This window comes from Gallinula chloropus (assembly GCF_964237585.1).
Source record: "Gallinula chloropus genome assembly, chromosome: 5".
Classification (NCBI taxonomy): domain Eukaryota; kingdom Metazoa; phylum Chordata; class Aves; order Gruiformes; family Rallidae; genus Gallinula; species Gallinula chloropus.
In genome coordinates, this window is record NC_140090.1 from 63,782,192 (window position 1) to 63,806,537 (window position 24,346).

General features: G+C 42.7%; 1 protein-coding gene across 2 annotated transcripts; it reads left to right on the top strand.

The window, feature by feature from the left end:
* Positions 1-6,171: 6,171 nt before the first annotated feature.
* Positions 6,172-22,797, top strand: RPP30 (ribonuclease P/MRP subunit p30; the record flags this gene model as incomplete). 2 transcript variants are annotated; one of them, XM_084265042.1, is made up of 11 exons in its annotated part: positions 6,172-6,253; positions 7,178-7,233; positions 7,507-7,563; positions 8,238-8,312; positions 8,864-8,935; positions 12,877-12,966; positions 15,085-15,201; positions 18,680-18,709; positions 19,258-19,295; positions 20,411-20,490; positions 22,281-22,797. In XM_084265042.1, the coding sequence occupies 11 exons, from the start codon at positions 6,172-6,174 to the stop codon at positions 22,388-22,390; spliced, it is 807 nt and encodes a 268-aa protein (XP_084121168.1). In that variant the 3' UTR covers positions 22,391-22,797. The 2 variants fall into 2 exon arrangements, with proteins under 2 accessions (XP_084121168.1, XP_084121169.1); XM_084265043.1 differs by lacking the exon at positions 15,085-15,201.
* Between the last annotated feature and the right edge of the window lie 1,549 nt (positions 22,798-24,346).

Sequence of the window (24,346 nt, forward strand, 5' to 3'; positions counted from 1 at the left end):
CCACCGCCGGCTCCCACCAGCGGCCGCTTCGCTCCGACGGCGGCGGGGGACGGGGTGGGAGCCGCTCCGCCCCCGCTCCCTCCTCCCCTCTGAGCGGCAGGTGCGGGGAGCGCCCCTTCGCCAGAGCCCGTCTGCGCTGCAGCCTCAACCGCCGGCTTCTCCTCTGCAGCCGCCCCAAGCAGGGACGCTTCAGAAACTCTCTCTCTATGTATCTGTCGCACCCGAGAAGCTGTGGGTGGGTGAACGTGCCTGCAGCATAAGCGGCAGCGAGCGGGGCTGCTCCGGCGGGTAAGCTTGCTCCGCTGCAGCCCGCATCCGGATCGGCCCCTGTCTCTGCCACCAAACGTACGTGCTGAAAGACTTCGGTCCAGCGGGACCCCGGCTGCTGCTCGCAAGTAATTGCGGTCGTTCTTGTAAGATCTACCCCTAACAACAGGGTCATCTCTGAAGTATTTATTTGTGTCTTCAAGCTTAGAAATTCTCCTTTCTACTAAATTATTGCGAATACCATTACCTGCATTTCCTCTTGTATTTAATGTTTACACAGCATAAAATGTATTCACTGTTCCATGTGCAATACTTTCAGTAAAGTTAAAAACAGCAAAATAATCCTCCTTTTCCTGCAGATTCCTTGAACTCTTGGACACTAGCCCATTTCTTGGACTCACTAGCTTTCTTTGCTGTTTAAATCATATTCTTGCCTCCAAGTGGGGTAAAAACTAATGGCTTGAATTGTCAGTTACCCATGCGATGCCAGCAGATTACACCTCTTGGTACAGTGACAAGCTAGATAGCAAAAATCTTAATTCTTCGAAATTAAAAGCTTCTTTCAGCTTGCAATGTACTACAGGAGTGGATGGGAAAGTACAGCCATTTCATTTTGCCCATGGCTTGTGAATTAATACAAGTGTTCAGGTATTAGTGCTGGAGGGCATGTATACTAAAAAAGCAACAGCAACACGTTCATTAAAAACCAGTAAACACTTACCCTAAGTGTCCCCTTTTATTTCCAACAAGAGACGGAAACCAGATGAACCAGAGAAAGAGGAAATGAAAGGAAGACCGTTAACCCCAGATGTGTCAATTAAGCACCGACAACTTTCATGAATTTTGTTTTCAATTCAAGTTTCCATTCTGTCAGCATCACCTGCTCCTGAAAGCAGGCCTTCCGCCAGACGTGACTCTGCACTGGCGCAGCTGCACCATGAGCATGCACAGGACCGAGGCGTTGGGGTCAGATGTGGCTGCCGCAGCCCAAGCACAGGCAGGCTATGCTAGTCAGAAACGCAGCAGTCAGCGAGCAGGGCTTGGGAGTTCAGTTGCTTGCTTTCCCTTCCACCCCCACATCGTGATTTGACTAAGTGAAATAAGGCTGAAATCTAGTTGGGCAGCTCTGTGACCATTATCAAGCTGAAAGTGTTTCCCTATTCAGTCACATATTTTCCTACACCTTTTTAGTTGCCTCACTGTGTGCTCTCACAATAGAATGCATTCTGTTGTGCTCCTCTCCACCCAGAATGCGTTCATGAGCCTTGAGCTTCAGGTGACTTTCCCCTCCAGGGTGATAAAGCAAGCCCTTAATTCTTCCTCCCCGGCTAAGTAAATAATATCAGGAAGAGAATAAAATTTAGGAATGGGAAGGATACATGAAAATTATGGCAAAATGTGGAGAAAGGATAGTATTTCCTCATGGTGTAAATACATTTTTAAAATATAGTGACTGAAGTACCAGTAAGGAGATAGGAACTGGGTAAATTTTGTTCAAATTAGATTCATATCATAAAATCTGATAACACTGTACAATTTAATACTCACTGTAAAACCAATTTTTCAGTTGCTTAAAATGTCACTAAGGCAGAGCAAATAATCATCTGGTGCTTCCTGCAAATGTGATGATACAGTTCATTATATCAGTCATTCTTCTTGACAGCTTTTCAATGTATTTCTGGATGGTGACTCTCTGAGTGTACCAAGTGGATGATATGCAGGATCAGTTTACTCATTATAACCTGAAGGGAGGATTTTAGACTCATTTTTGTTCTGTATCTTAAAGGCCCATAGAGTTCATTAGAAATTAATCACCTGATTTCTTTCCTTCTCAAATGCTGTATGTTACCATCTTTGTATTTACTCCCATAATCTTATCTTTGAAGAGATGAACCAACTTAAGTCAATTTATGTAACATTGCAGAAAAGGGTTTAAATACTATTGCACAGAAAACATAGAACCTTAGCAAGATGAAGCAGCTTATCCCTCTCAAAATCTTTTCCTTTAAAACTTTTCACGGGACATACCTAGAATAACATTACAGTGTCCTGGGCTCAGCTGAATCTGTTGAGGTGCTTTCCTTGAGGGCTCTAGAGACTCCCCAGTGCCTGGGAAAGCAGACAGCACCCATCACTCCATGGACTACGTCTATTGTCTGTGTCTAAAATAAAGGTACGTGGAGGTAGGAGTTGATCCTGCAAAATATACATCCCATTTTTGTTGTCAGTGACCCTATTTACAAATTCTAACAGCCTGTTCCAGACAACACATAGAAATAAAAAAATGGCTGATTGGGTAGCAAGAATAAGTGGACATTTGTTCTCCCCCCGCTCCCAAGATATTTTTTCACCTATTAGGCTTCAATAAATATAATAATTTTCTAATTCAGCTTAGTAACATCCTGTCCTTTGAGTAATTTAGGTTCTCTATGTATAAACGTCTCTCCACTGTTCTGTGTACCTCTGACTTTGTGCTAAGGCCCTCGTCCCTCATTCTTCATGCACTCATTGAAGTTAAATTCTTTTGTTCTCACCTGATAATGTACTTTATTTGCAAATCTCCTCCTTGATATAGAAATATCCCAGTTTTTGTGTTCCTTGGGGTTTTGGGTTTTTTGTATTTTGTTTTGGTTTGGTTTTTTTAAAGGCAAAGGAACCTTTTTCTTTGTTTTTTTTTTTTTTCCTCTTCTCCAGAAATACTGTTAATCACATAACATCTTCTGCATTTGTCATTCATAGTAAATGTACAGTTTAACAGTGGGCATTGGTATCCATTTTTTGCCACTGTGTTAGTGAGGTAAGACGAGGCAGGCATTGTCAGAGCTAGCGAAGGACATCATTTCCCCAGCACGTTGATTTAGTGAGGCCAGACTGTATCTATCAAAGTGTTTGTGTTGGAAGAACTCGCACTAAATCCTGGATCCTTTGTCGCTCTCTGGAGGCCTTAATGCTTATGGAGCTTGTTGACACAGTAGGTCTTTGCTAACTCAGAGCACCCTGACTGAAACAGGTCAAGTGCAGCACAAGAACTTGATCCGCAGGGGAGAAAGCAGTGACAGCCTGGCCTGGTAGCTTTCCCACACACAGCCACCTCTGGAATACAACAGCCATGCTCATCTTAGCATAAAAGCTTAAAGGTACTGCTCCATTCACCTTCTTAAACAATTCAATTTTGGATGCATGGCAGGAAGGTAACACAACATGAGTATGTAATGTAATAAATAAACAGAGAAGACATTTCTTGCTCTTTTTATTATCCCCCTTTTTTTTTGTCCTTCCTTGTCTGAGCTAATCTGTCTTCATATACTGCTGGTTTCATTTGTCTGCTGTAATTTGTATTTCTCTTTTCCTTTTGTTTTTATCTTCTTTTCTTGGAAGCCTTTATAAGTCTGATGAGAACCTGTTGTTGGGAGCAATAAATAAAATACAGGTTTATGTTTCTTCTGCCTTGGGGAAATATGTTGTCAAATTGTTTAGAATATTTTATCAGAGACTGGTTACAATTCCATGGACAAATATTACTGAAACCTTGATTTTTATTCCCAGCATGTACTGTTTAGCAAATAACACTCTTGTCCAACTTCTAGCAAAGATGTTGCAGCTGCAGTTTTCTTTCATGCCTTCTCTTGTCTTTGTGAAAATAAATCATCACCACTTTGTGGCAGTAAAACAGAGAGGTAACCGTTCTCATCTTTGGCATTTCTTATCATTGTCAAAATAAATACTTGCATCTGTGCAACTTAAATGTGAAATGATGTCTTCCCTTTTTGGAACCAGCAAATACTAACAACAGCAAGCTGTCATCTGAAAAGAAAACAAACTTTTAAGGTGAAATTTATGCAAAAATTTCTGTATTGCTCAGAAAAACAGAGGTCCCATCCCTGAAAATTCAGTCTGCACCTTTGAAAAGGAAGTTATTGAGGTTATGAAAACAGTGACCATGACATTCGTGATCTGGCTCCACTAGGAGGACTTTAAGACACGAATGAAACGACACATTAGAATCTTCTGGCTTAACAGTGAGGTCCGCAAAGAGGTTTTCAGTAGATCATGGGGGCTGGCCTAAACATGATGAGTACAGTCTGAGTAATTAATGTAGGAAATAAGGTTGTACACTGGTCTGCGTACATGATTCATGGTACCTGATGCTGAAAGTGCTTGATACTCATCTTGTTACACCATTAAAGCAAATAGGGTTCTGTAGATCTTCTGCACAAAGATCTGTTTAAATGTTTTCCATTTTAAATGCCTTGAGGAAAGGTTTCTTTTGCTTGTATATTGCCAGACACAAAAGCTGCTTAATCCTGTTTGATGTCTCTGAACACTGCTGCAGTAGGACCGTTCAAAAATAATTGATACATGTTTATGGATTGCTTCGTACATTCATTAGGACAAATTAAATCAAGTTCCATCATACACTCAGTCAAAAAAACCCTGGAATTATAGCGCTTCCATCTTCATACACGTCAAAGAAAAGCCTTAACAATACTATTCAGGCTATGCTGCTTGTTCAAATGACTGGCAGGTTAATATAATAGGCAAGCACCTTACAGATGCACATAGACCAAAGCAGAGCTCCTGTACTAAATATCATGGCCTTGTGTTGTCAAGAACAAAATGCTGCCATGTGATACAAACAGTTTACCAAAAGCTGGTTTTTTTTTCCAAGTGACAACGTGCTTTTTCGCTGTCACAGATACATGTCAGGCTATTATCTTCTGACCCTCAAAACTGCCCTTATATCCTAGTCAAGCCTCTGCAGCCCACAAGTACGCTTCTCTGCTACCAGAATCCCAGGTCTTTGTAACTCATCATATAGCAAGGCCAGAAATGTGCCAAGCAGGCACCAATGTTTCTCAGCCATCCATAGTAAAACATTTGATACCTTTGGTAGAAATGAGCAGCAGGTCCCCAGGCACAGCTGATAGAAGCTGCACCAAGGAGAGACCCCCAGAAGCAGGTACGTCCTGAGGACTTGGCAGCCCTGATGCCTTGTCCTTGGTTCAAAGCATTTTTGTGTTGTTAAGAGTTTGGAGCTCCAGCCACCCCACAGACTTCCCTTTGTGAGCACTTAGCATAGTTTGAAGAAGGAGGAAGCTGAGGCCGCCTGGCCCAGATCCTGGTGTGTCCCTTGCCGTTGGCTAGAAATTGCAGTCCTGCTGTCTTCAGCAGCTGCTGCAGGCCCCTAGACAAGAAACACCTAGTGTTTATTGCCACCTGTGCTTTACATATTCTGTTCTACGTATCAGTGGCAGGTCGATATTTGTGCTTTTCCTAACAGTGCTACACGGTCAGTATGCATTTAGTTACTCGTCTATTCCAATTCCTCAGTCTTTTTGCATGCTAAGGGGATATCTCTTAAGATGGCAGCCTGGGGCTTTATTTCACATTTTTTTCAGCTAACATAGGAAAGAGAAGACCTTTCAATAACTAGAAAGGATCAGGGTTTTGTTGGGTTTTGTTTAATTACTATTGGCAGAGTTCAGACAGAGCACTAGCCAACTGGCGATACTGCAGCCGCGCAAGGTTACTGCTCCACCTGGTGGGTACCAGGCAGGGCTGTGAGGGGACGGGTGTGACTCGGTCTGCTCTGGCTGAGGGTAGCGGCACGGAGCCCGGCCTGAGCGCTGAGGAATGCAGCACACAGGCTTTCCCGCGGGTCACGCAGCCCTTTGGTGGAGCACCTCTACCCGAAGAGTACCCGCCATAACGTGAGACACCCTCTTGGTTTGCTGCCGCGGTTTTGTAAGGGCAGCTGGTGCATACTGCCAGGCTGGCGCCCGGGAGCCCGGCTTGCCCGGCACCGGAGGTGACTACAAGCCCCAAGCTGCCGCGGGCCCTTGAGGGGCGGTGTTGAGTGTCGTGCTCGGCTGCGGCTCGCTCCGCCCTGCCGCAACGCACAGCATGGCCGGCTTCGCCGATCTGAACCTCCCGCAGGGGCCGGACAAGAAGTCCCTGCAGAGCCTGCTGGAGACCGCAGCACATTGTGAGTTAGTGCCCCGGGCGCGGCGGCGGGGGGGTCGGCCCGGAGCTCGGGTTGGCGGCGAGGCCGGGGCTTGGGCTGTGCTGCGCTGCGGACCCGGTGGGCCTGAGCAGGGGGGAGCGGGGAGTCTGCCTGAGTCTCTCGGCAGACTTTTCCTTCCCTGTGTAGTTATCTGCTTCCCTGGCGGGTCGCGGCCTCCCTCTCCTCTCCTCCTGCGCAACCTGGAGTTTTCTGTGAGTGAAGTGACCCGGGCTGAGCTCTGCCCTGCCGAGGAGCGAGGAGAGCTCGTGTTGTGCTTTGCAGGCTCCGCCTGTGTATCCCAGCGTAACAGTTGATTTTTCCCAACGCGGACACGTTTTTCTGCTTGCAGTTTCTTACCGCCTAAATATATATATATATATATATATTGTTTCCCCCCCTGCAGAGCTGTTGTGTACAGATGCTGCCTGCCCAGGGTTTGGGGGGTGACTGGACTTTGGCAGGTGCACCACCTTGCTCTGATCCCTACTGAGCCTTCTTGCCAATTTTGTCAGCATCGTTTCGAATGCTTGCCTTGCCTTCTCTTGTGGTTGTATCTCTCCCAGCTCTGCCTTGTTTGCAGTTTCAACAACTTTCCTGAGTGTCCTTAACTATTCTTCCTAAAGAAAGTCATCAACAGAGCCAAAGTAGGGCAGAATCGTTGGGGACCCCAAGTTCAGAAAGCTCTGCCATTGAGTGAGTGTTGTGAGGGCTGGGGTGTAATAAAAAGTAATTAGATTTTTTTAATTATTATTACTTAAAGGCACTTCTGGGTGAATTAATCTTCAGAAAAAATAATTTGAAAGGTAAATATGTACATGATTATTAAACAGTCATCACTTAAATGTCTCAACAGGTTTCTATTAGTTCAGTAGACAAAATAGTCTTACTGTGTTTTTTCTTTTTCAGTGGGATACTCTGCAGTTGCTCTTAATCATGTCTTTGATTTTAAAGAAAAGAAACAGGTAACTTTTTTGCGATGATTTGTTCTTAGGGTGTATTCTCTTGTAAAACTACATGCCTTATTACATGTTTCTTAATAGCTTTATCTAGATACAAATACAAATGTCTGCATATGTGACAGAACTCCCATTTTATAATTCAATATAATTGGCCTGGAGTTTAACTTTTGATATGGTCTGTGCATTTTCCCTGGAACGTAGGTTTTTGTTAGTGTGGCAAATTTCTTTTTAGGATTGGAACATATTTTTAATAACTTTGTTTTCTTCTCTTTTAAGGAAATTGTCAAGCCAGTATCTCCTTCAGAGTTATTTCCATCTTTGCCTATTGTACAAGTATGTCTAGTTATTTACCATCTCTGTGTTATTATTCTGAGTTATGCTTTTTACCATGGTATGTTTATATAAATTTTGTGTGTTTCACATTAATCAAAAGAGAAATTTATTGATTGCTTGGCTATTCAAACTCCCAACATTGGAAGAATGATATGCTTGCATTAGAGTAGGCTCTATTTGTTATTTTAGAAGTTATTGAAGAAATTGCTGTGTGTGAATTTGAATCTTCTTGTAGTCAAAAAATTACAGGATAATTCTTGAAATTTTAGTTTTGGATATAACTTCCTGTTTTTTGATGGAGCAAGATTTGGATATAATGAGCCAAGTCTATATTTCAAATCACTGACACATGTTAATTTGGGAACTGCTTTTACTTGCAGTTGTAGCTTGCCTGGAGAACCACAGCAGTATTAACACATAGTCAGTTTTGCTGTGTGACTTCCCCTCACTCTGTCTTTCTGTACTTCCTCAGAGAAATATACAGTAAGTCCTTCTTTGTAAAGGACAGGTTAATTATCAAACAGATCAATATAAAATAGGGAAGTGTAATTACAGACTGTCAAAAATCAGTGTAGGCAAGAATATGAGCAAGCTACCGCTTTCACCCTCTCTGCTATAAAAGGAATTTTTGCTTTGGAGCTTTTTAAGTCTTTTGTGCTATTTCTTTTTTATAGGGAACATCTAAAAGAATTAAAGTCTTAACTCGGTTAACACTTGTTGTTTCTGATCCTTCCCACTGTAATCTCTTGGTAAGTATACTCGGTATATTAATTTACCAGGTTTTATTTCCTTTTCTCAATGAATGAATTAATTAATGAAACTTCAGCAATTGCATGGGGAGAATTTAATGGATTTTATAGGGCGCTCATCAGTGATTGCTCAGATCACATCTTTAGCAAATAATGTGATATGAAAAGATGTAGACTTAGAAGACTTGGATTGGATTTGGTTCATCATTTGTGATGATTTGTTCTGTTCCTCAGTTCTTTGATTTCTGGACTTGCTTGTGTAGACTAGAAGACCATAAGCAAGCCCCGTGTCACTTTATGTTTTAGTGCTGTGATCAAAGCAACAGGTATAAATACCTCACTGGGTGGGTGGGGGCAAGCCTCAAAGTGAGAATGAATGACTTGACAGTATGGTTCACAGCAGAGACCTACTATGTAATTGGATGATTATTGATTTTGTTCTAGTACTTGAAAGTGAAAAAGAGATTTTCTTCTCATTTTGTGTGTAATTATTGTGCACAGCTTTACCATCTGCAAGAATTTAAGGCAGTAATTATTCCCTCCTTTTGTAGAGATCAACATCTGCAAATATAAGGTTATATGACATCATAGCAGTATATCCAAAGACTGAGAAACTGTTCCATGTAAGTACAATCATCTGATCAGCAGTTGCTGTCCAATAACTTTCAGTGCCTTGGGTCACAAAGTGCATGCTTTGCTTTGTTTCCCATTTTATGCAGGCCTGCATGTCATGGGGTAACCAAGCAACATGGGCTGCCTGGTCAGTTGGTAGGCTGAGAAGGTTGGAAGGGATTGCAGGAGGCTGCAAGGCCTTGGTGTGGCAAATTAAAGTCTGAAACATCTCTGTGATGAATGGACTTTTATAGCCCTGTGCTGTGGTTTCCTTTGTGTGTCTTGTACTCTATGGGGTGCTCCTCTTAATTTTTCTAAATTATTTGCACTCATTGAGAATTTGACCAAGAACCTTTCAACAGAAGAATTCAAGCATTAATTATAGCAGTTAATTTCTGACTGCTTTTAAGTTTTAGTTTCATTATTTCCCTTGCAAGATTTTAGGACTCTTGGGAGTGTGAGAGAGGTGAATAGTTGTAAAATGCTTCTGAGGGCCACTTTCCACCCCTTTCTTTTGGTCTCTGGCAACAGTGTAAAAATCTCACTTCTCAAGTGAGCTCAGTCAATCTATTATGTGATTACCTGGCTTGGGGAGCATCTTTAATCAGCAGGAGCATGCTGTGTTGTTTTGGGAGAAAGGGTGTGCTCTCATTTGGGGGTGGGTGTTTTCTCAGTTTTTTATTGTGAGTTCTGTGGATGGACATACAGCTGCAGCAGCGTTTAAACTGGCATCAGCCAACCCATTTCTGCAGGTCCCTGCCTGCTCTGCTGGTGCAGCTGCTTGCTTAGCTGCATGGTAGTTTGGTTTGAGGAACACGGTTTTGGCTGAGGAATAACCAGAGATTTGCCAAGTTATTTTGCAGGCAGATCCACTTTCCCAGTCTGATTCATCATTCAGCCACGCGGATAATTGTGTTGGCACAAGGGATGGCTGTGCTCTGGGCAGACCATGCAGATAGCGACTGTTTAAGCTGACACTCATGCAGGTGATGGACAGTGTGTTAGGAAGGAAGCAGGACTGTTGAAGAGATCATCTTTGTTGCTTCCATGCTGGCAGCTTTTTGAGCTGAGGAGGGGACACAAACATGTTTCTTGCAAACTTCAGAAAGTGAAAGACTTCATCCTTACGTGTTCCCATTCGGGGCAGAGTTCTGTTTGTCTTTTGTTTAAAGCTTATAGGTTTTCTAACTCTTTGTGAAGAGCCATGTCAACCTTGTAGAGGTATCAAGAGGGAGTCCAGCACAAAGGACAATACGTTTGGAGTTTCAGCATATACCTCTGGCTCTTATTACTCCTGGATCCTTCACTGTTAAGGGTAAAGCCTCCCAGGGTGGGTCTTGCACCACAAGTTAGCTTTATGTTTTAAAACTGGCTGTTGGTAACTCAAAATTAATTCAAGAGCATCATCTTTCTTACCAACAATTTGGCAGTTGTACTCTTTTCCACAGGATAGGTTTTTTCATGGTTTTGTAAAAGAAATACATGACCACTGGAGCTGTACTCTTAATTTTAGCATGGCCTGAAAACAGTCTGTGGCCTCTTGTCACAAGCCAGGGAAGCTTTTTTGTGATTGAGTGTGGTAGTGATACATACTGAGAGATGTGCTCAAATTGTTCAAGTAATTTATATCCTCAGGGGTATGAGGAACCTCTGTTTGCCAAGATTATTGTAAAACTTCAAGTCTCCTGAGAGGATTGGTTTGGGCTGCAACAGGAATTTCCATTTCATGCCAGTAATAAGATCTGTGCCTGTTGCTTTTAAAAATGTTGCTTTTTAAGAATTCTGACTGTTTTGATTGTATTAGTTAGTTCTGCCTGCCTGCTGTTCATAAGCAATTTTAGCAGATCACCAGTATCTTAAAAAAAAAAACCAAAACAAAAACCACTTGCTTATGTAAGTCTGAGGACATAGTGCAAAGCCAAATTTTAATGTTTATTCCTAAAGTCTTTGCCAAAGCTTTCTTCAGTCATCCAAGCAGTGGCGAATTTGTTTGTTTATGCTGCCTGGAGTTGCCCAGCAGATGGGGCTCTTGCCCGCAGCGCGGCCGGGCGAGCACCCGGCTCGGCAACTGTTGCGTATTATTTTCTGTATTGAGTCCTTGCACTTGAGGTCCTTACAGCTTACAGGGTAACCTTAACTTGCCTGCGTGTGTGACTTGTCCAGGAGCCAAAACTGGGCTAACATCAGAATGTTTGGAGAAATCTCCTATCCAACTTTCTGTGCATTACAGGAATTCTTCCTTATGGGGAAGTGTGGCTCTTACATTTGTTTTTTCTTGGTGGTGTTTTCTGTCACTGGAATCTTGTAGATAGCCTGGCATTTGGGTCACTCCTTCCCACTGTGCTTTATTTGCAAAATGGAAAAGAATGTTCCAGTGTTTCTGCAGCTGGTTAGGAAGGCTTGTTTTCTCATCACATAGGGCAACTTGCATGTTTCTGACATGTATTCTTGCTTTCCTTCGTTTTCAGCTTTCTTCCTGAATTTCCTCACAGACGTTTTCTAGGACATGATCCAGAGCTCTGTGCATGTTCTCATAAATCACCTCTGTCTAGATGGTGGCTTGTATTCCACATAAGAAAAGTATTAAAACTGGCTGTAGTAACTGGCTTCCACATGGAAGTCTAATGTGATGCAATAGATTACAATTGTGTCCTGCCTAACAGAATTGGTACAGGTAGGGAATGAAGCAGTAGTGATGGCCTGGTAGAGAAGATACATTTTTACATCAAACACCTTGTGTTTTACTGGATCTTTGAATTGACTGCGTGTGTGCTGTGGCTCTCTTGTGTAGGAGGGAGTGTATCAACAGCTAAGAAACATTCTTAAAGTTGGGCCTCTACTCTCATCTCCATCCAGATTTCAAGTGAACAAGCTGGTAGAAGAGTAGTTTGCAAAGCAATAGCCTGCCCTGCCTTACAGCAGAGTGTGGCTTCCCCATAGCCCAGCCCTGGGACTCCCTGCAGCCCCACTACTTTCATGCTGGTGCAGGGAGGGATGAATGGTTGGCGCCTGGCCCAGGTGTATTTGGAGTGGTTGCTGGCAGGTTTCTGAAAACAGAGTTCCCTGGTGCATAGAAAATTCCTTTCCAATATCTTTGACCCATTTTTATCTTTGATGCAACACTGCTTGCAGGCAGTAATCTGGCCCTGTGTAATCATCTTTATGGGCTATGCATATATAATTCCTACACATCTTGTATGCATGAAATAGATGTAAATCAAGGGCTCCCTTTTATGTGCACTTAATTTTCTCTGTATGTCACTGTGGAGATTCTCAACCCTTTATTTGTGCCTTCCCTGGTTTAAGTCAGGGTGTAAATTGTTTGACCTCCAGTGCCATCTTGAGACTTTTCCAGAGATGTGGCTTTCAGGAAGGGCTGCATGTTCCCCACCCAGCCAGGAAAGTGAATGTCTGTGGATTGGCTTCTGGTACTGTGCATGAGGTGCCACCAGTCACTGTCTGACATTCTGCTTCTGTTTCACTCTTTTGGTTGCTTCTGGTAAAAATACTTGATCTGTAAAGCAAATGGTTGCTATGCTAGAATTAGAGAGGGATGGGATAAGGCTCAATTCCTAGACTGTTCCTTTTTGTAAGCAGGGGTTGTCCTTTATTAGCTGTGAGTCTTTCTGCCAAAAGCCAGCATTGCTTCTGCATGTCCTGTGTCAGATAAGAGCAAAGCAGGAAGACTTGCCTTTGGCTTGATCATTATTGGAAAAGTGGTTCTGTAAGCAAGGGAGGGCTTGAGTTTTAAGCCTGAAGTGCTCAAGCTGTGCACCTGTAGCCCTGTTGTTTTACTGGCATACCTGCAAGGCATAGTACCTCTTCATTTGGAAACGGAACTCACTCTGGAGATACACGTCCTGCGTTAAGAAATGAAGGAGAACAGCAGTGCGCCTAAAGTCGGTTACATGTTTTTTGGCTTGTCTAATAATTTCCTGTTTCTTTGCTGTAGATCGCGTGCACAACTCTAGATGTGGATCTGGTGTGCATAAATGTAACAGAAAAGCTGCCATTCTACTTCCGAAGGCCCCCTGTGAATATGGTAAATTTACATCTAAATTGCTTTCTTGCTGTTAAATTGTGTATTTAATGTCAGTCTGCGTTGAATTCCCTACTATTTCCCTCCCACCATTCCCATCCAAGTGGTTCTTTTATTTTCTTGCATAATGTATAGTGTTGTTTCAGGTGTCCTTCACTTCAAGGCTTCCACTACAGCATTTAATGCACAGTGATATATGTTCTTTCTCCTTCTGGTCTCCCGCTTTAGAAGGCAGAAGTGGTGTTCCCAAGGAATGGAAATAGAGCCTTAAGGCCACTGCAGTGTGAAGCAGTGAGATGTGGTGTGATTGCTGACTAAGCTGCCTCCCAAACCAGAAGTGGTACAGTTGTGTCAAAATAGATAAACAGCCCAGTGATTTAAAAGGCAGGAGAATGTGAATGACAGTGTTAATTTGGGAGAAGCAAGTTGTGCCAGTTATTTGGATGACAACTGTATTGGATCCATATTTAGACAAAGGAATGTCTTGGCAAATGAACCAAACATGGAATTGCTAAATATCTGCTGTAGGACACAAGATGTCTATCAGCATGGATTAAATATTTTGTTAATGCAGTTCTGTCTGCTGCTTGGTGGTTTGACAGAAAGTTTAATCCGAGCATACTCTTAGGTGAAGTAGGTTTTTTTGGCTTTTTTTCCTCTGAGTATACATCAAGGTTCATTCCACATGGACGTTCTTGGCTGACAGTCCTTAGTGGTTAAACATTTAAATTTGGAATTGGCTAGAAATCCTACTTCCTCTTCTACAGAAAATTAGGCCTAGAATAAAAATGAAAAACTAAGTAGAATTAGCCCTGAAACAGAACAAAAGTAATACTTTGCTTTTTACCACAGTCTGGAAATTTCAGCTTTTCCATTTGGAATAACAGTTTTATATGAAACTTTCCCTAACTACTGAAACTCCAGCCCCTGACGCAGGTGAGGAGTTGGGAGGCCCTTGGAGCCCTGTGTTGGGAGACATTTTCCTTACAAGCTACTTCTCGGCTTCCACACTTACAGCTGCAAGGCAGTGTGTCTGTCAGACTGGTTTTGTGTGTCCTCAGTCAGTCAGTTCTGGTTGTTGTGATGCCAGACAGACAGATTGGCAGGCAGCTGAAGTAATGGGGATGAGGTTAAAAATCTTGGCTGTAAATTGGTGTATTGCCATCACTTGTTTTGGCTTTGATAAATTCAGGCTTCTTTCCTTTGCAGATGTCGGACCAACTCTGTGTAAAACATTTGATGTGTACATAGTTTCTGTTGTCCTTGCATTCAAGGCCATGCTTGGATGGGAGCTGGATTAATTCCATCTGTATTCAGTTACTGGACTGTTACAGTGTAAACATTGCATCATTTTTAAATTTTTTTTTTTTAAATAGTATGAGTATGAAGCATAGAGTAACATTTCAGGCAAATGGGCTCTGGGAGCTTTGAATTGTGTCTTCATTGCTAGCTCACTGTGTCCTATAGCAAGTTGCTTAACATTTGCATTTGCAAAAGCAAGAATACTAGGCTTTTGGTGAGGTACTTTGAGAGATAGCAAGGGATTTTAAAACAGCTGTATTGAGTATCACACAGTGAGCTAGCAATGAACCTCTCCTGTGGCTCACCAGCATTTAGCATTGTCACAAGTACCAGAGTATTGTGTGAAGCAGGAGAGAAGGGACCTTGCCGCAGCTTTTGTGCAAGGACAAATTCTTTATCTGCAAGACTTGGATACTGTGGGAAATGGTGGTTTTCCTTACAGCAGGCAGTGGGGCTAGAGAAGAAGGGTCCTTCAAATTCCAGGACTTGTTTCTCACCAGGAGTGGTGAGAAACACCTGTCGCCTCAGCTCTGTGAAAGAAGAAAGTTACTTGCACGTAGCAAGTGGCTAGTATTGCCTTGCTTGTTAAGCCTCATTTAACTGTCATTCAAGTACACACATCCTGTGTACAGTGAAATGTTTTCCCTCCCCAGCCCCCACGGTGCTCTCCTGTGCTCTTGTTGGAGTAATTCTACCTTAATTTTTTTCATATATAATACAGTTAAACTGGGAATAAGCTGCATCAATATTAGACAGCAATTGTTAGATTGTTATGCTTCTCTCCTTTTGATTGTTTTGATCACTCCCTTTCATGTGAAGGCAATAGATCGAGGCATTTACTTTGAACTTCTTTACACGCCTGCCATCAAAGACTCTACAATGAGAAGATACACAATTTCAAATGCCATCAGCCTGATGCAGATCTGCAAAGGAAAGGTAAGTTCTCAAAGTGAAAACAAGCTAATAAATTCAGGTCAGATTCTTCTGGAGTTGTACAGCCAGCCATTTGAAATGAGTTTGATGCAGGGATTTCTGAAGCTGTGACTGAATTTTTCCCTACTAATACAAGGACACAATTATTCTAGCTCCAGATTCTTCCAGCCATGCACCACTGCATGCTTTTGCTTTTTTCTTAAGTTGTCAAATGGTTAGATTGTTTTTTCAGAACAACATATCTATTGTTATTGTATGGAATAGCCAAAACAGAAGGGAAAAAATGGTGCCAGAAGTCTAAGATTTGCAGTAGAACTGAAATCCACGTGTCTCTTTAAAACCCCCAATTTCATATTTCTCATTGACCAATACCTCTTTTTTGATAGCATACCTTGAATATGAGGGGTAGAAATCAATAGGGTAGATGTGGAAATCTTGTGTTGTTGAATGGTTAGTAAATTCCCTGTGTACAAAATAGACCCAACAGCTAGCTGGTTATCAGCCAGGGCTTTCATGCAGTCAGATCAACTGCATTCTTTCCTGCTCCTGAAACCCAAGGAAGAAGTAACACTTGCAGCTGAGATGCCTGTAATCCATTGCTTTCATACCTTACCTCCTCCCAGGCTACCAGGCTAAGCTGGCTGTAATGCTGGGTCTTCTCAGGTCATGTTGTTTGGGTTTGTTTTTTTTTTTAACAGGGAAGCATATCATAATACATATCCAAGTTAGAGATTGTCATTCTCACCACCTTTATTGGAAGCAACCTTTGCCTCACATAGCTAGTCCAGAGAAGCTAAAGTTGGCATTGTGCTGCAGATCTGGTCTGAAGTGGGATATGCAGCTTGGTCAATTAAAAGCAGATTTGCCTCCGTTCCCCTCAGGCATGGATAGGACAGCAGAGTGGGTTGAAGAGATAAATTCCCTTAGTACTACAAAAGAGAGTTATTTGTGTGGCCTTTGCTGAGAAGCCCAGTTCTTGGAGTTAATTGCACAAAATACTGACTTTGAGATGAAGTTATACGCACACAAAACCCTTTTCCTTGGGATTTTTGGCAGTACTCCTGTTTCCTCTGTGCAGTTAAAGATGTGCTCCTTGTGTGGTTGGTGATTTGGAGAACACCAGTTCAGTTGGTGTCACAAACACAGCAAGTGAGCTGTTTGGGCACAGTGCCCCTTTCTTTATGCATCTGTCAATCTAGTGTATCATCTGTTCCTGGAAGGTAAATCACTGGGAGCTGGGAATGACAAATTGTTGATAGGCACTGGAAGAGCTGGGAGGGGACTGCTAGCTTGCTTTTGTTTTTTTCTTTGAGGCCCAGTACCTGGTGGGCCAGCAGAGATGGTTGTTAGCCCTTGCTGGTAGCTTGTCTCCATCAGTTTTGTAAAGGCTGTTCTTGAACAAGATGTGGGATGGCTGCTCCCCAGGTTATTTGCACAGGCTCTCGCCTTCTGTAACCTGCGGTTGCTGAACTCGTAGCAGCTTTTGGATGCCTTTGTTGCTGCTCTGTTGTAGTAGGGCAGAGAAATTTCCTGAAGTTTACTCCTGTCCTCACAGCTGGCATTGATCAGAGTCCTTAATGCATATTAAAATGTACAGGGAATGAGTGGGGCACTCACCTGCCTTGCCAGACAGAAGGTGTGCATAGCCACAGTACCACACCTCCTGTGTTTTGGTAACGAGTGTGAGTACTGTGCCTGGAGCAGCATACTGAACAGCTGCTGTCTCCTTTACCTGGGGAGATAATGTTTTGCTTTTGAGTTCTTCCCTTTAGCCTTTCCCTTGGATTTGCCTTTGCCTGCCTCTCCCACTGGCTAGCAGTGCTTTTCTTGCCTGTTCTTGTCTCCTTATTCCATCTTACCTATCCCCTAACTGAAAGCCAGTTGCCTTTGAACCAGGTGGAGCACGTCTCTGATGCACAGCAGTGAACCACAATCCTGTGCTGGTTCAAGGTGGCTCACACAGCTGCTCTGGGAGCTTCTCTGAGCCTGGGAGACAGGCATTGGCTGCTGCAGTTCAGAGCTGGAGACTTCAATTCTCCCAGCAGGCTCTTTCAGTCAGCACCACTGAAGCTCGAAAGCACCCTTGGCATCCATAGTGCAGTCATTTTAAAGGTGAACTACCTGGAAAGAAATATCCTAGGCTCCATCGTGATGTGTGTTTCTAAGTCACTTTCATGTAGGTATTGCTTCTCCTTCTGGCTTTGCTTATGCTGAAGCAGGGTTGCCTGTCGCATCCTTTCCTCCTCAGCACATGAGGAAACCTTGGGCACAGCCTGAATGTGTAGTCAGTTCCATGTAAATAGCTGTTTATGTGTTGAGTTCCTGCTGCACAGAGAATTTTCTTCAAGTGTCTGACCAGTTTTTTATGCCAGGGAGGTGGCAGGACAAGCAAAGCACTGAGAGGCAGGGATCAAAAGCCCCACCTTGTAACTGAAGGTGGTGTGATGTGTTGGTGGTACTGATGTCAGGGAGGGAAAATCTTTCACTGCCTCAGTGCAATTCTTATCCCCACCCACTCAAGCAGGAATTCCCAAAGTCTTTTACTCAGTATCACGAAAGTGGCAAGGAATTTTTTGCTGCTGCTGCAGTTTCCACCTGTGCAAAACAGTTTTCCCCTGGGTGAGCATCTTGGAGGATGCACATCATAAGAGTGCTGGTAGCTGAGCTGTGGTATCTGCCAGCTCATGAGCAATTGCGTATCTGTTCTGTAGAAACCCTATGGGAAAGAAGAGAGAAGTTTCTCAGCGTGGTGACTTTCATGGGGGTGTTGGTGTTGAGGGAAATCAATGTATAACATGAATTGGCAGCCAATGCCTAGCTGCAGACAGGTTTTCTCAAGAGATGAGAGTGCAAGGCCATTGAATGCCAAAGTTAGGATTGAGTTCTATCACCACACAGAGTAGGCTGAAAATTTGGGAGCACCAAGCTGTCTAAAGATGTCATTCATAAGCAGCTTCCGAAGGATCCTGGGTTCCTCTTCAGTGTCCACCTCTGGTACAGCTCAAGCCAAGATGTCATTTTTGAGTCGCCTCTTTCAGCTAGAGTAAAAAAAGGGGCACTTCTCAGTGCTCTGTGTGCAACTCTGTGTTTCTTCTTGACTGTCACTTTAAAGCCCACTAAGAGAAAGATACAGGCTGATGCATGCTTACTGAATGCTGCCGCTGGCATTGAGACTGCTTAGGCTCTCTGTCTGAACGGGATAAAGTAGTGTACGTTCAACTCACATCTGTCTGTGAGGGGCTTGCAACTGCAAGGAAGGACTTGTCCCTCTACCCAGCCAAGTCCCCAAAATTAGGATCCACACTCTGCTAGAATTCACTTTATCTGAGGGCATCAGATACTCTGATGGCTGTTTGAACTTAGCTAATCCTCATAAAGTCTTTGCTGCTTGCTTGTTCTGGGTTTTTTTTTTTTTTGTTTTGTTTCTTTCATTTCTTGGTACTGTCTGACAGATGAATGTCTGTTCTTTTTTGTTTTCCAGAACATTGTTATATCTAGTGCAGCAGAAAGGGTAAGTCCCAGATTTTTGCTGAAGTCAGAACAATTAAAGGATTTATCTGTGGCTGAAAATACAGCTTTAATTATATATAAAACATATAAAAATTGTATTTTTAAATACAATTGCCATTTCTTGGGTCTTTTAGTCAGTATCATTTACCAAAGAATTACCCTGGGGGGGGTTGGGATTTTTTTTTTGGTTGGTTGGTTTTTGTTTGTTTTGGGGGGGGGTGGTGGTTTTGTTGGGGGTTTTGTTTGGTGGGTTTTAGTTTGGTGTAAGTGTGAGTCTTTGGTTGGTTGGAAGAGGGGGTTGTTGGTTAATTTTGGGGGGTTTTGGTGCTGTAGTATTTTCCTTACCACAATTTTTGACAGTTTTCTCCTTGATGGGGACTCTGTTTTCTAAAATAATAGTATTTGCTTGGTTTCCTAGTGTATTTTTAGCAGCTTGCCATTATGTAGCACTTAACCTTGCCTTCCTGATAGCCCTCTCTTGACTGCTCACATTCTGGCAGCCTACAAGAGTGTACATGCAGGTATCCAACCTTCTTTGTTTTCTTTTAGCCCTTAGAACTAAGAGGTCCTTATGACGTGGCTAATCTGTATCCTTTTTCTAAGTGGAATACAGCAGTTAATAGTAACATGTGAAAGTTTAAAGGGGTTTTGAAATATTTCTATCCTTCACACTACTTGAACTTTACACAGTGATGCTTGTTGGTGACCAATTCAGTGAATCTGGACTATGAGTGGATATAGAAGGAGCAACAGCTCTTGGTCATGGGGTGGCTGAGCAGTCAATGTAACTAATAATGGTTGTATTCAGCTGCAGGTATGTTTTGTTGTGATATGTGTCAATACTGTGTGGGTGTAAGGGGGAAAATGAATAAAACCTATAAAAATCTGTGGACACTATGAACCAAACAAGAAGCTATTACTTATGATCTCTAAGGTGCCACATCTTTGGTAGAAGAAGCTATAAAATTGTATTTATATTAAAAAAGAAAAAGCTCCCATCTGAGTGCTGGTTACTTCTGTTCTGAGGTTTCCAGTCCTTATTTAAGAGCACATATGTAACTAAGTGGTGGTGGTCTAGAAATCAAGAAGAGTGACATTTCTCCCCTCCTTTTAGGAATTCAGATGCATTTTTACTATTTCCCCTGTCCCTGCATCACAAGCACATACCTGGACTGTCCCTTGAAGGGGAGGAGTGTGCTTGAGTCGTGAGAACTGTGTGGGAGGATGTGTGGCCTGGAAGGATTTTAAGCACAATGCTTCCTTCCTCCTTAAAAAAAAAGCAGTCGGGCTCAACCCAAGTTAACATACCTAATCTGGTGTCATCACTGCTCAAGGTGACTGGGAACTTTTCAGTATAATACTCTTTCCCCAGAACTGAAATTTTCAGTGTGGTCATTTTTTTTAACATGATTGTGCATGTTCCTATGTTGACAGACTTTTATTTTCCAAAGTACAGCTTTTTTGTCTGGAAAAAAAAGCAACATTGCCAGGAGCTTTCCAGGAGGGCTGCTGGGGAAATGCAGCTGGAGGATTTGGGTGCCTCAGTTCCCTGCCTCTGGGTAACCTTATGCAAAACGTCACTGTGAGTTACAGCTTTGCTAATTCCCAGCTATATGTAGGGTAAGCAAACCTATCATGCAGACAGACCCCCCTCTTCTGTTTGTTCCTTTCTGTACATTTTGATCCTGAACCAAGATGGCAGAGGTTTGCTCTTTGGCCTGTCAGAAAGCGAATCTAAGGCAGCTGTGTCTACCAACTGCAGAGCCACCATGCTTCATGGAGGTAAGTGAAAAGCAGGTGTGAACTTCTCTAAGTAACACTTGTATTTGTTAATGCATGTTTTTAAACAGTCCCAAGACCTTACAGGTTAAGTTAGTTCAGGGTTTTTAACTCGCTGGTCCGATGCATGAAGAGGAGCTTGTATGACAAGGGTGTTTCGTTTTCCCTCGTTGCCAGGTTAGCAAATCAGTGGCTGAATTGATGGTGCTCTCTGTACTGGAGTACTTGATTAACCACATTACAGTCATAAGCTGTTCAGCCAAAACACAGCTCTGCCTGTTGGGCTGCACTGTGAAACTGTCCCTTGTTTCAGAAAGGGTAGAATGCTGATCTTGGTTACACCAGCTGAAACGATGTTGTTGACGTTGAGAAAATCAGAATGCATGTTTTTCATGTTTGCCCTCTTGCAGCATGAGTGCAGAAACAACTTCTCCCATGTTTCCCATGCTTCATTATGTGATCTATGTTTGACAGTGTGGACCATTTCAAATTTGATGCAAAATCAAATACTCTTAGTGCTTGCTGCTTAGGAAAAAACACTTCATATAACATACAATGGCTTTTGGTGAAACAAAACTTGCTTCTTTATGCTTTCAGCAGAGGAAACTCACAGTAGCTCTCTTCTATTTGACCTTTTTTAATATTAAGAAAGTGGAAATCTGCTTGTGGCCTCCTGCACTGGAAATCAAAACATTTCCAGCTATAGTGTCCTGGTTTCAGTGCAGCAAAGAAATGCCACAGTTTGTGTTCCAGCAATCAGCTTAGACCATTGCTTTCAAAGGTTTGTTGGATAGGTATGATTTCTAGTCACCTTCCCAACAACCTGAGTTGCTCTAAGTTTTAAATGTACAGTAGAATTTGTTTTGCATCTCTTGTTTCAGCAGAGGTGAGACTTGAACCTGCTGTAATTCACAGCAGGTAGCTTTCATCTCTTGGACAAGGCATTTCTGTGAACAGGGTCCTCTAGCTTGCTTCTCATCTACGTAGAGACAGTGTGCTGAAAGAAGTTTTGTCAAGTTTATGTGGAAATTCTTGAGACCATCATCTGTCTCTTCTGTGAAATTAAATAGCAGATGTCATTTCCCTGTCCCCCAAAGAATACTAGCCCAGAATAAGTCAATATATTTTGGCAAGGTTCTTGCAGAACCGCTTTGCTAACACTATTTTGCAGAGAATCCTCCCACCAGTAGTTCTGAAATTGGATTGGGCTCACTAGGTTTTTTGGCAAACATATGAGGAGTTTGATAACATCTCACAGTAGTATTTTTTGGTAATGCTGAGGCTTCTGTAAATAAAATACTCTAGAATACCATGAAGCCACTTGGTTTGTATAGGGAAGCCTTTGCCAATGTAGCTGTACCAGCATAGTCTGTTTAAAAATCCTGGGGTGTATAAATCGTTTTTATATTTATTTCTTTTTTAAGAACAGTATGTTTTGCTCAGAAATGCTTTTTGCAATGCTTTGAGAACATGTCCTGTGACTACTGAACTGATTAATCTTGGTTTCCTATGGTTTTGTGTGTCTTCAGCCCCTCAACTGCTGGAGTCCTTGTTTTTTTTCCCTTATGTTTGCTGTAGTTCCACACCCACCGCTAGATTCCGCCTCTCTTGTTTCCCCACTCTATAAGGCAGCATGTCCCCAGCTCCTGTCCATGCAGGCTACTTACCTGCTGTGTGTGCTGGCTGTTAAACATGAACTGTGCTTTGGGGCATGAGCACCTGCAATGAATATGCATTAAATGCGTTAGTGTAATTTTATTTGAGGTACTACAACTTCTGCTTGTATATTCCAGAAACTCGGAAGACTGCCTGTGGGGTGGTGTACACAGTGAAGAAGCCTCGCAAGGTTGAGGAAGAAGAATCAACACTGCCAGCCTGCAAAAAAGCCAAGACTCAAGCTTGAGGACTAGACCAGTTGTCAACAGGAGCCTCCATCCCCTCTTTTACCCAATCTTGAGTCTTTTCCCACCCTACAGCCAGTCTAGTTCCTCCCTTACTGCTCTGTTTGTCCTGGAGAAGAATTATTCTTCTCGTGGTGAAGAGAGGAAAGCAGTGGGAATGAGACTGCTGAGTGGTAGATCACCACATCTGAAAAGTCATGCTGGGCTTCTGGCCAAGTTTGGGAGACCGTCTCTCCACGCTGTCTGAGGTCTTGTGGAGTTAGTGCAAACTGAACATGTTTCTAACATGGAGATTTCAGTTGTATGTGCATTCATTCCTTTATTAAATATGTTTCTAATAACACCTGCTTTCAAAGTGTAGCTCTTAGAATTTCTCAAGTTCTAAACACGTCTCTGCTAAACCTTGCAGCCACAAGCCAGTAGGTAAGTTTACCTCTAGTGGCCTATGAAGAATAATGGTGCAGTAAAACAAAATAATCTGCTTCCCATTCTGTTTTGTGATCAATGGTGATAAAGAAGATCCCAGCATCAGTCACTTGCTGGGACATACCTTAGATTTGTATTACAGTAGGACTGAATCACCTCACGTGCTGGACACATCCCAAAGGCCATCCCTGTCCTGTAGCTCTTAAAACCAAACTGTAACATGGGATGGTTATCACAGATGGGAAGGAAGAGCCCAAGGTTATGCTCAGCGTGGTGTGCTGCAGTCACAGCGTAACAGCTGCCTTACCTTGGCCTGAGCAGTCACTATGTCACATCATTTTTACAGCATCATTTCCTTCTGTATGTCCTCTTCTGGCAGTGTTGCCTTGTGAGCACGTTCATTTTGCTGCCTCCTGCCTTTCTGTTTTCCTTCCTGTTAATGCCTCAGTAAACCTAATCTGGCTGCCAAAAAAGCAATCATAACATATTTATAATCAGCAGAGCATTTTCAGAGCTCTTCCAAATGTTGACTGAAGTTTTTCTTTTGATTAAACCAATATAAAAATTATGTAAGCTACTGTACTCAAGATACCCTTGAGCCAGCTTTACTGTGGATATTCCAGTTCTCTATTTGCATTTGAGAGGTTGAGAAGTGGAAGTTAGAGCACCTAAAATATTGCAGAAGTCCTTGCAGTGGGTCATCTCTGAGCTCTTAGTAACTGGACTGATCAGAATGGATGTTCTGAGTAGACAGTTCCACATAATGGTGGTGTAAGTCACACAGCTTTTGCTTTATTCAATAAGTAATGAAGTATTTTTTCTTGTTTTCTTGTTCAGCTATTGACTGATTTGAGTCTCTTTTATTATGGGTACTGGGATGGTGTGTGTGTGTGTATGCAGAAGTTTATAATTTATGGACTTTATTTCAGAAGGGCGCCTTAACCAGAGAAGTAGCAGAAATGTGTTTGAGGCAATTTTCTGAATGACACATTATTATTACCTTGCCTTGGCCAGAGAATAACCAACCTCAAGCATGGGAGTTTTGGTAATTAGCATATGGAAGAAGGCTTTTGAATGCTAGAGATTCTTCTTCCTATTTGTTCAACTTGATTTAAAAAAAAAAATAAATTACAGTTTGCATCTTTGCCCCTGAAGTAGATACAGTGCTTTGGGAACTGACTGAAGAGGTGGTTCTCCCTGTTTCCTGAAGCGCGTTGTTCTGGCCTGTGTAGTGCCTGAGTGATTGAATTACTTCTCAGATGGCACAATAAACAGCCCGAGTTAGCCAGCACGGATACCACTTGTTTCCTGCAAGATATGCTCCCAGTGTCTGGGTAATTGGGCAGAAGCAGGTAGTGAAGTAGTGGCTTGCAGAGAAGGGCCGTGAGCGGAGGTGTGTCGTAACTTCTGCAGAGGAGAGTGCTCACAAATAAAGCCTGTGGCTGGCAAGGTGACACTCACGAGTTGTGGTGCTTGTGTGAGAAGTCTCATCTGTCTGAAGGTCTTGTCCTCAGCCTAGGATAGCTGGCTGC